General features: G+C 44.4%; 1 protein-coding gene across 1 annotated transcript in view; it reads right to left on the bottom strand.

Annotated features, from left to right (window-relative positions):
• Positions 1–6,761, bottom strand: part of LSG1 (large 60S subunit nuclear export GTPase 1) — a 34,770-nt gene extending 28,009 nt beyond the window's left edge. Inside the window, exons 1-5 of the mRNA XM_044290298.1 lie at positions 6,610–6,761; positions 3,213–3,339; positions 589–709; positions 380–466; positions 201–287 (exon numbers count right to left, since the gene is read on the bottom strand). Coding sequence (XP_044146233.1) covers positions 201–287; positions 380–466; positions 589–709; positions 3,213–3,339; positions 6,610–6,702 — 515 coding nt within the window. The 5' untranslated portion in view covers positions 6,703–6,761. The remainder of the gene's footprint in view (positions 1–200; positions 288–379; positions 467–588; positions 710–3,212; positions 3,340–6,609) is intronic.
• Between the last annotated feature and the right edge of the window lie 5,674 nt (positions 6,762–12,435).

Raw genomic sequence — 12,435 nt, 5'->3', positions numbered from 1 at the left:
TCAAAACAGGCACATCAAAATTAAAAAAGAAACCTCTCCCAATGTATGTAAATACTGTAGATGTGATGCCCATGATCTGCTCCTGGGGACCAAATATTGCTACAGATAATATATACTAAATCTAAGCACACAAAGTGGTCGAATTAAGAGCTCCTATGGAAAATGAAAGCAGTTTTCCTTTACACCAATTAAATATTTACCTCCTTTCTATGACTCTCCAGAGCTGACGCCAGAAATCTAGATTACGTTCAAATGGTGTAAGAATTAGTTTCTTTTCTTCTTCAAGTCTGATAAAAGAAAAGAAAAATAGACAGTTGGATTATCGGTGTCCTATTATACTATTATCCAAAATAATGCAGTGCATTTTGTAAGAACTTACGTAGCGAGCTGGCGTCTCCACTCCAAAAAGTTATCCCGCTCAGACTGCTTCAGGACTTCAGCACTGGTACTTCTATCCCAGTGTGGTCTGCAAAGAAAGAGCAAAATACAATGACATGGATAGGGAGCTTGTATGAGCCCACGATATAAAAGAACCTGAAGAAGCACACAACAATAAGTACGGTAGTAAGACAATTCCCACGTCTGTACCTTCTTGGGATACACAAAAACTGCTTATTTTCTTCGTGAAGTTTATGGATTCTGCTAGATTCCTCCAATGTCAGTAATCCAGTCCTGGCTTCAGCGGGAACAAACTTAATATTGAGTTTTTCTGCAAAAAGAAATGAAGACCAAGGTCTTATAAACAGTTGAAAATAAACTCAAAAGGATCAGTTTCCACAATCTGGTTTTCCTTTACAGTAAGCATGGCGCATTTTTAGAATAACACGCAGTAGGTCGCAAAAGATGAAGAAAAACATTGCACCAAAAAAAACAAAAAGGATTCAGTAGCACCCCTGAGCACATACCACAGGTTCATCTTCTCTCCTCTGCTCTCATTTTGATAAGGAGTGCTACAGAACACAACAGTCACACATCAGTCCCATTCCCTATTGCCATCTGCTACCAAACTATGCTCCAGGGTGAAGAAAATGCAACAATCATACTAGAAAAGTGTTCCAGTGTGTGACATCTGCTAAAATTGGGTCGGAATTTTAGTTTTACTTGTGAAAACATTATAGAAAGTATTTAAAAATTCAAAATGTGTGTGTAATTGTTAAGCTATGCTAAAAGGGTTATCTAAAACTGGGGGAAAATGTCAATGCGTCTTATAAAGCGAATGCTAGTGAGCGCTTCCATTATGAATGCGTTCACTAGTATGCAGGAGGCGTGGGGAGCGGTGACAATAGCACTGCTAGCGCAGCCTGTACTCACCGCTCCCTGGTCTTCCTCCAGGCGCCGAGCTGCACGTGTCCTGACTGCGTACAGTGTCAGGTCATAGTGCACGCTTTATGTCCTGACGCTGTACACAGTCAGAACACGTGCAGGTCTGCGCCTGGAGGAAGATCAGGGAGCGGTGACTGGAGGAGAGACAACCAGACCAGCAGAGTGGTGGCGGAGCAGGAGAGGCAAGTTCATTTATTTATTTTATCTCCGATTGGGGTCTAATCTGAGGTCTGATCTGATCATAGGAAGCAAGACCCCAACTTTATCATGCATCTTCTATATTATTTCCCAACGCATGCATATTGTAACTGCTTGCAGGGTGGAGATTGCAGGAGATGAAGAAAACAAAGAGGATGGTAGGACTTGTCTTATTCAGAGCTCACTGAAACTACAGGTCTAACCCAATATCCAGAAGTGTAGGAGAGGCAACAACGCTTGTGGGTCCAGATATCCCCTTTAACAATAATATATTGAAACAAAGGGGTTAATGTTGTGCATCTTGACTAACGATAAGCGAATTTAATTTTTTAAATATTTGTTTTCGATTCGTGTTGGGTATAATGTGAAGTGCGTTATGGATTCTGTTACCACGGACCATAACGCAATTCCATGACGGAATGCCTTTAGAGGCATTCCGTTATTCATTCCGTCATAATAGAAGTCTATGGGCTGCATAACGGATCCGTCCGGTTTACGTTATGCAGGAGAGGACTCCAGGACTCTGCTTCTAAAGGCATTCTGTCATGGAATTGCATTATGGTCTGTGGTAACGGAATCCATAACGCACTTCACATTATACCACAACACAAACCGAAAACGAATTTCAAAATATGAAATTCGCTCATCCCTAATCTTGACCTTTCAAGGCAGAGATGGGAATAACCTGTATAAGTGTCGGCTGGGAAACATCCAAGTTGGCTGCACTCCTCTATTTCCATAACTCACATAGTGATTGGGAGCCAGACAAATGGAGTAGCAAGAAACTCGAGCGCTGCGGAAACAGCATAACTCGCTGTGCTACTTTATTTGCGTAGCTCCCACTCACTATGAATTATGGGCACAACAAAGCACAGTCAACCCGGGTGTTTCCATAACTCCACCTGCCCCAGCTGGAAATTACTCTGGGTATTCTCTACCACGGTCAGGTCATGAAAGGCCAGGATGAGAATACCCCTTTAAATTTAAAGGGGCTCTGCAGTTTTAATTCTAGTACGCTGTACATATGAAATACCAAAGGTATTAAATATGTAACAGTATAAAGAACGAATGCAGTAATCGTGATCTTGCTGAGTAAATTAAAGGGGTTCTGGAGTTTGTTTAAACTGATGATCTAACATCTGGATAGATCATCAGTATCTGACCAGCGGGGGTGTTGGACCCAGTAACGTCATGACTAGTATCCAATAGCCTGGGCGGGGCTAAGCTCCATTTAAGTTAACAGAGCTTAGCCGCGCCCAGGCCAGTGATACTAGTCGTGACATCACTGGGCCAGCGGTAAACAGTGAGAAGGCCGCTGCGCTGCTGGAGCACCGCTGCCTTCTCAAACAGCTGATCGGTGGGGGTTCCAGGTGTCAGACCCCTGTCGGTCAGATGCTGATGATCTATCCAGAGGTTAGATCATCAGTTTAAACAAACTGCCAAACTCCTTTGATTTACTCAGCAAGCTCACGATTACTGTACTCGTTCTTTATACTGTTACATATTTAAAACATTTTGTATTTCATATGTACAGCGTCCTAGAAATAAAGCTGCTTTAAAATCTATATCTAAATCTGTTTTTTGCTACATTTGCTATAAAGTAGTTCTACTGCTATTACAGTTGCCCTGTGCATGCACATCACATTTAGCTATAGTTATATCCACTAAAAAGTGGCATTTAGACTCCTTACCTGCAACAAACTCTGTTCCTGCCAACTCTGCTGTGGCAAGAAAGTCATCGATAGAGCTTTGTTCTGTCACAGACTGGAGATTCAGTCTGCCCCAATCATACCCATCATTTAGTTCACTTGTGTGGAGCTGCAAGACAAAAATGAAACCAGAAGTTTAAAGGTTTTGCTGTGCTGCCATATTACTTTTTTTGGCTTGTAAAAAACACCATGAAATTCATATAAAGTCTACACCCAGGGCATGCTATGCTCTAAAAAAAAAAAAAAGTCAAGGGAGCAAAAAACACAAGAAAACTGTCTTAAAATGCCCCTATAAAAAAAAACACAATGTTTCCAGAATGTTTTTTTTAGCTCCTATAGGCCAGTAATATAACATATGGCTGCAGGGTTTTGAAAAAAAAAAAAAAAAAAAGACAGACAATGTGAAACCACCCTGAGGCCAGTTCACACAAGCACGTTCAGTGCAGGAAATAAGCTGCGCATAGGAGCAGGATTTTCCAGAACGAACACGGCTTCTCTGACACAAACTCGCAGCATCAGAATGATTTTATTTCTACTGAACTTTACTCCCATAATGCCGTGAATACAGTTTTAGTAAGTAGGCCCGTGGGGAATGGGAATTCACAGCATCATAAATCATTATAATGCTGCGAGTTCACATCAGAGGAGTAGTGTTTATTCCAAGAAATCCTGCTCCCACACGGAACATGCTGCGACACTAGCTCCTGTAAATGTTAAAGGGGTTCTGCACTTTGTTTTAACTGATGATCTATCCAGAGGATAGATCATCAGCGTCTGACCGGCAGGGGTCCAACACCCGGGTCCCCCGCCGATCAGCTGTTTGAGAAGGTAGCGGCGCTCCAGTAGCGCCGCGGCCTTCTCACTGTTTACCGCCGGCCGAGTGACGTCACGACTTGTAGCAACTAGTGTGGGCGGGGCTAAGCTCCATTCACGTGAACAGAGCTTAGCCACGCCCACGCTAGTTGATACTACTGGAGCGCCGCTACCTTCTCAAACAGCTGATCGGCAGAGGTCCCGGGTGTCGAACCCCTTTAAGGTAAGCTTGGCTTTGACATTTGGGCTGCATTCATAGGTTTAGGCAGTGCTACCACAAAAAAAAAATGCCCCCAAAAATTATTGGAAAAAAAACAAAAAAAACATCCAGACAAAACAGTTTGTCCTCTTTCACAATGAATCGCAGACATGTGCTGTACATGTTCTCCACGAAATGTCCACGTACCCATTCACTTTAATGCGTGTATCCACTCATCAGTGGATTTGACAGCACAGAAGAATGTCTTTTTTGGCAGCAATTATGGATCCCTTACGCACATCATAGTCTACATGTCCATGAAAACCATGGACGCAACATGGATACAATGTGTTTGGTCTGTGGTTTACACAGATCGTTGCTATAATATGCACTGGAAATGAATTTTCAGCCTAGCAGTAGTTTTATGTCTAGTGCAGTGCCTAAGATGGCGGCACATAACTCAGATTCAAAAACAGCAAATTGAGAACTTCTGTGTCATACACTGGACTCTCCTCTTTAAAGAGAACCTCTGTACCCTTACTGCAGACTGCTGGCTATTCATTCAGAACGTCTAATAGAAATAATAAAGGAATGGCAGGACATACAGTCATAAGAATAGATGCTCCAGAATTGTTATTACATGGAGAATGCATGAAGCTATTAAAACAGACATGTCAGGAGTGGTGACGAGAAGTTCTATACGTACCATTCAGTTTTATCGCAAAGCCTACATCTGTGAACCTGGCAAACGATTACTCATTGCCCACATGAACTGTAACTAAGCAGCAGTGTGTAGACTGTTACAGGGGAGAATCTGACAACATGGCTCTGGAACCACAGCTGGAGAAGAAACATCTGCTCATCCGAAGAGTCTGATCTATGGACAGGGCCCTGTACATTAGTTTTATTTCTGGATCTACCAACAGTCTAAAGTTTATGAAGACAGAGAAGTGATAAAAATGGAGCCTTTCCTCTCATTTCATCCCTGATGGGTTTTTTTTCCAGGAGGGATGTATATGGCACCAGCAATGTCTGGACCGTCACCTATCTCCCGCTCCATGTGAAATCATATTGATCAGGGGTGATATATTCCGTCTGAATGATCAGGGTGGTGCCAGGAGATGAGATCCACTATATACCTGACAGAAAGGACATACAGATGTGCAAAGATACTGTATGACCAATCTGAAAAAGCTGCCCCCTAGTAACCGGGAGAAGTACAGGGGAGGGCTGTGGGAACAACACAGATACAGTGGACCAATGATTTTAAAAAGGGGTTAATTTGGTAAGGCTACATTCACACAACAGTAAAAAACGGATGTGTGATGGATTTTTGTTTTGTTTACGTCTGTTATACGTAAGATTAAGGCTAGGTCTACACGACGACATTTGTCGCGCGACATTTTGTTGCACCAATGTCGCGCGACAATTTTTATAATGGCAGTCTATGGTGTCGCACTGCAACATGCGACATGCTGCGACTGCGACGCGACAGTCGCAGAAAATCCACTCAAGATGGATTTTTCTGCGACTGTCGCGTCGCAGTCGCAACATGTCGCATGTTGCAGTGCGACACCATAGACTGCCATTATAAAAATTGTCGCGCGACATTGGTGCAACAAAATGTCGCGCGACAACTGTTGCGCCCTATCTGTCGCGCGACAAATGTCGTCGTGTAGACCTAGCCTAAAAGGGAACCTGTCATCAACTGTACGCTAACCTCACTGAGGGCAGCATAAAGTGCTGACAGAAATGCCGATGTCAGCGGTGTGTCACTCATCAGCTAAAAGTCAGTGGCTGCTGAGAACCAGCATCATAATCATTGCAGCCCAGTCCTGGAAAAGAGTCCTGGTTATTCATAATCTCCTGCTCTCCTCGCCCATCTGCTGATGGTTTATTCACACAGCAGTTTTTTTTGATAAAACATGTTCTATTTTGTCCGTTTTCACAGACCCCATACAATTGAAGGGGACTGTTTTTAAAGCCCATTTCTCAGAAAGGATTCAGTGGACTGTTTTGCTTTTTACACTGCTGTGTGAATATGGCCTAACAGTGCAGTATACGGGTCCTTGGTGCTCTGTGGTGAGGACAAAGGACACAAATGTAGCTATACTGTCACGATTTGGGCATCTCAATAAAAGTATAATTACGCTCCGCGGCGTATACCCATTACATTTGGTAACAGTGTGCGTCCAGAATGTAGGGAACTATCCTGCCCCCATCATCCTGTTTCCTTCCATCAGAAAGGGTGTAAGTCTCCTCCCTGCACCCAGTGTGACAAGCTGTTGGCAGGGCACTGGGCGAGAGGTGGGTGCTGCTCCTGGTGTGCCCACAGGTGGCAGTGTAAGGACAGGCGATGGCACTCACCCAGGAGTCTTTCCCTCGCAGCCCCCTCTGGCTCTGGGCTCGTTCTTTAATCAGGGCTCTCCCCAGTCCACACGTTGCCTTCTTTTTCCCCATTACCTCCACAGGCGCTCGACACAGGAAACTACGGAAGGAGAACGTGTTCACACAGGAAGGAGGTGGTGCCGCATCTAAACCTCTCCCCCAACGCCGTACAAAGGTTCCGCTTACCTCAGTAGATATGGCGCCCGGGACGCTCGGTAGTACAGTGTTTACTGGGCGCCTACAGAGCCGATAATTATGTCTGAATGAAAAAGCCCAGCGTACTATGCCTTTCCATCCGTTTTCTTTCCAATGTATACGTTAAACGTAGGGAAAAAATGTCTGTGCTCCCAGCCTAATTATCACCATGAGGTCCGTACAGTTATGTCCTATAACGGAGCAGGAGAACGGAAAGGCTGAACGCCGTGTGAACTCGGCCTTAGGCCTCTTGCACACGAATGTTTTTTTTTTCCGTGTACGTTCCGTTTTTTTTTTTGCTTTCCATATACGGAACCGTTAATTTCAATGGATCCGCAAAAAAAAAACCTGTATGCATTCCGTTTCCCTTTTTCTCTTCCGTTCAAAGATAGAACATGTCCTATTATTGTCCACATAATGCACAAGGATAGTACTGTTCTGTCAGGGGCCAGCTGTTCCGTTCTGCAAAAAAACGGAATGCACACGGACATCATCTGTATTTTTTGCGGACCGCAAAATACTGAAAAAGCCATACGGTCGTGTGTAAGAGGTCATATAAAAGTATGGAAAAAAAGACAGACATGAACGACGTCAATCTGGTGAGACAGAAACATGGACTTGTTCACACCTGCGTTGGAAGCTCTGTTCAGTGTTTCCGTCGCAGATTCTGTCAAAAAGACCAGCGAAAAAAAACTGTATCATGAACGGACCCCATTGTAGTCAATAAGGTCAGTTCAGCTCCTTTAGGGCTCATGCACATGAACATATTTTTATTTCATTCAATTTTTATACAGGTCCGTATGTGGAACCATTCACTTCAAAGGGGCTTGAAAAAACGGAAATGACTGTGTCTGCATGTCCGTTCTGCCCAAAAAATGAAAATGACCTATTCTTGTCTGTTTTGTGGACAAGGACCGGTATTGTTACAATGTATCCGCAAAAAATACAATATGGATGTCATCTTTTTTTTTTGCGGACCACCAAATACATTACGGATGTGTGCATGAGACCTTAGGGCTCATGCGCACGGCCGTTGCCCTGCTGTCCCCATGTTGCGGCCTGCAAATAGCCGACTGTGTGCACCCTGCATTCACTTGAATGGGTCCACAATCTGGAAGGTCCAGTGCAGAACGGCGCCACGGAACCCCATGGAAGCGCCACTGAGTGCTTCCGTAGGGTTTCTCTCTGTGCCTCTACACCATAAAAAATTGTGCACACGTTTTGCGGTGCGGACGGTTCATGGACCCATTCAAGTTGAATGGGTCTGAATCCATCTGCAGAATCCGCACGGATGTTGCCCGTGCATTGTGGTCCCCAATGCATGGAATGGCCATGCGCAGGACCCCCTAGTCTCAGTTCTGTTATTTTTGGAAATCCAGAACGGTGGTGTGAAAGAGCTGTTCGAACATACCACCGATGGAGGCCTAGCTGAGAGCAACTTGTGGGAAAGAACCTGTGCAAGACTGGGCCATTTCCCCTCTCCCTCTTTCCTGACCAGCTTTTTAGTAGATGTGTCTCTGAGAGACATAACTTTTTTCCGCTCAGTTATGTGAATAATGTTTGCGCCTTTTTTCAGTGATATATCTGACTTTATTGTTGTCATTTTTATTTTTTATATTTTTTTTTATAACCTGGAAAATGATGATTACACTTACCGGTAATCGGATTTTCCAGACGCCACGACAGCACCTTAGAGAGAGGGCTCCGCCTCCAGGACAGGAAACCTGCAGCATAAAAAGGTGGAGCCGCTCTCCCACCTCAGTGAGTTTTCAGAGCATGAGAGGGACTCCCTTTTATGTTAGTTTAAATTCCATACATATATACATTATATTTTTTTATATATTTTTTTTGCGACACCCATGAACACACAGCCACACACCAAAGGGAGGGAATAAAGAGGTGCTGTCGTGGGGTCAGGAAAATAAATCCGATTTCCGGTAAGTGTAATCATAATTTTTCCCCTCCCCTACGACAGCACCTTAGAGAGAGATTTCAGAGATCATCCTCAGGGTGGGTGACAGTGCCCAAGACCATTTTGATATCTAAGATGTATAGGTTATGGTCACCAGGGGGGCGGCTAGAAGCTGCAGTGTGGCATTTAATAATTTTTATTTATAAATTTTTTATTATTTTGCTGATTTGTCCTGTAATTGGAGCAGATATATTAGCCCTAGTTACAGGGAGAATACAGTCCCCAGAGACATTGTAGAAGGCTGTACAGCCTCTCTGCAGAGATGATCTGCTAAGACTCAGCATCTTGTGCAAACCCATAGACCGTGAAGATCACATGATGGCTGGGAAAGGAGTAGGGAGCAGCATTGCTGCTTCCTGATTTCTATTCACAACTCTTAGGCCCCTTGCAGACGAGCATGTCCGAATGCGTTGCGGCAAACCCGCACGATTAGGTACGCAATTGCAGTCAGTTTTGACTGCAATTGCGTTCCGTTGTTTAGTTTTTATTACGTGGGTTCAATGTGTTTTGCACACGCGTGATAAAAAAACTGAATGTGGTACCCAGAGTGTATAATAGGGCTGTAGGGGTTAAAAAAAATAATTTAACTCACCTTAATCCACTTGTTCGGTAGCCGGCATCTCTGATGTCTTCTTCTTTGAGGAATTGGACCTTTGATGACGTCACTGTGCTCATCACATGATCTTTTTTTTACCATGGTGATGGATCATATGACGGACCATGTGATGAGCGCAGTGACGTCATCAAAGGTCCTTTTCCTATGCACAGCAAATAAGAAGACAGAAGAGAAGCCAGGCTGCGCGATCAAGTGGATTAAGGTGAGTTATATTATTTTTTTTATTTTTTTTTACCTCTCCAGCCCTATTGTACTATGCATTCTGTATTATGAATGCTATTATTTTCCCTTATAACCATGTTATAAGGGAAAATAATAATGATCGGGTCCACATCCCGATCGTCTCCTAGCAACCGTGCGTGATTTTCACGCAGCCCCATTCAATTCTATGGGGCCTGCGGTGCATGAAAAACGCAGAATATAGAACATGCTGCTATTTTTACGCAACGCACAAGTGATGCGTGAAAATCACCACTCATGTGCACAGCCCCATAGAAATGAATGGGTCCGGATTTAGTGCGGGTGCAATGCGTTCACGTCACACATTGCACCCACGCAGAAAACTCACTCGGGGCCCCTTTCACACGAGTGAGTTTTCCGTGCGGGTGCAATGCGTGACGTGAACGCATAGCACCCGCACTGAATCCTGACCCATTCATTTCCATAGGTCGGTATACATGAGCTTTTTTTTTCATACATCATTTCTGCGTTCAGGAAAAATCACAGCATGTTCTATATTCTGCGTTTTTCACACAGCCCTGGTCCCATAGAAGTGAATGGGGCTTGTTTGAAAAATAAATTGCATCCAGATGCAATTCTTAAATTTTTTTCACACGCATGAAAAACGGATCAAAAACTGATTGCACCCATGTGGAAAAAACTGAAACACTGAATGCAAGTGCAGACAAGTCTGACTGAACTTGCGTGCAAAAACAATCAGTTTTTTTTTAACAGATCCTGCCACAATCTGTGTTGCTTGTGTGAAAAACGCCTAAGGGTACGCCGTGTAGGCGCACCCTAAACCATTGTTGACATTTTCACAATAAACAGGGTACCCCGCTGACCTCACAGGAAAGGATTTTCACAGGATCTACTCTGTCTCCCATGGGCACCCCGCGAATGAGATTGTGGGGTGCCAGTGTATTCACATGGCAGCCTGGTCCCTAATGAAAACCTTTGGCCTGCCTGCAGTATACGTATCCCTATCAGGCTGCACCTATCTGGTAACTGTCATTATAGCACTGACTGTATAATACTCTTTATTACCTAAGGGTACTTTCACACTTGCGGCAGAGGATTCCGACAGGCAGTTCCGTCGCCAGACGCAAACAGATGCATTTGTAATGCATTGCATGACCGGATCCATCTTTCCGGTTGTGATCCAGAATAACGGATCCGGTATTTATTTTCTCATTTTTAAAGATCTGCGCATGCGCAGACCGCAAAACCGGATCTGTTGTGCCAGAACACTTGGGGCATTAATGCATTTTAATGGAAATGAATGCCGGATCTAGCATTTCGGCAAGTGTTCAGTATTTTTGGCCGGAGAGAAAACTGCAGCATGCTGAGGTATTTTCTCCGTCCAAAAAACGTATGAGGGACTGAACTGATGCATCCTGAACGGATTGCTCTCCATTCAGAATGCATTAGGATAAAACTGATCAGTTTTTTTTCTGGTATAGAGCCCCTAGGACGGAACTTAATACCGGAAAAGAAAAACGCAAGTGTGAAAGTACCCTAAGCAGTACAGTGTATTATAGAAGCGATCAAAAGATCACCTTTTAGGCCTCTTTCACATGGGCCAGATAGGATGCGGGTGCGTGATTTTTCAGCGCGAGTGCAAAGCGTTTTAATGCGTTTTGCATGCGTGTGAGAAAAATCGGCATGTTTGGTACCCAGACCCGAACCCGGACTTCTTCACAGAAGTTCGGACACGGCAACAGAATACGGTTGTGTGCATGAGGCCTAAAGAATGCTATTATTTTCCCTTATAACCATCCCCATCGTCTCCTAGCAACCATGAGTGAAAATGGCACCGCATCTGCACTTGCTTGTGGATGCTTGCGATTTTCACGCAGCCCCATTCACTTCTATAAGGCCTGCGTTGCATGAAAAACACAATATAGAGCATGCCGCGATTTTCACGCAACGCACAAGTGATGCGTGAAAATCACCGCTTATGTGCACAGCCCCAAAGAAATGAATGGATCCGGATTCAGTGCAGGTGCAATGCGTTCACCTCACGCATTGCACCTGCGCAGAAAACTCGCCCGCGTGAAAGAGGCTGTGTAAAATTAAAAAGTTATGGGTCTTGGGAAACGACGATGCAAAAACTTTTTTTTTTTTTTAAAGAGTTTTTTTTATTGTGCAAAAGTAATATAACATAAAAAAAACTATGGAGGTCATTTATCAACCTGAAATATGCCAATATTAGTGGGTGGGGAAGGGGACAGTCCGGCAGGCCCATCTCATTCACCATTTTCTGTTCTAGGAAGCAGTCTTACATTTAGAAGTGGCGCTGGATGTCTGAAGTTATGGAGAGACTGGCGCCTCTTTATAACTTCAGTGATCCACTGCCGGCGATGGGACTTTATTAAGACCGGTGTCTAAAATGTCTTAAAGAGGACCTTTCATCGGTCCAAACATTGTGAACTAAGTATCATGACATATACAGCAGCGCCCAGGGATCTCACTGCACATACTATTATCCCTGGCCACCGCTCCGTTCTCCCGTTATGCCCTCCGGTATCTTCCCTCTGTAAGTTATAGTAGGCAGTGTCTGCCCTTGTTCTGCTGGGCGTCTCCTCCTCCTAGGCTGTAGCGCTGGCCAATCGCAGCGCAGAGCTCACAGCCTGGGAGTTTTTTCTCCCAGGCTGTGAGCTCTGCGATGCGATTGGCCAGCGCTACAGCCTAAGAGAAGGAGACGCCCAGCAGAACAAGGGCAGACACCGCCTACTATAACCAAGTCCCCGAACATACCGGAGGGCATAACGGGAAAACGGAGCGGCGCCCAGGGATAATA

Source organism: Bufo gargarizans, chromosome 4 (assembly GCF_014858855.1).
Source record: "Bufo gargarizans isolate SCDJY-AF-19 chromosome 4, ASM1485885v1, whole genome shotgun sequence".
Lineage (NCBI taxonomy): Eukaryota > Metazoa > Chordata > Amphibia > Anura > Bufonidae > Bufo > Bufo gargarizans.
The sequence above is the reverse complement of the archived record's forward strand: the minus strand, read 5'-3'. Positions and strand labels throughout refer to the sequence as shown.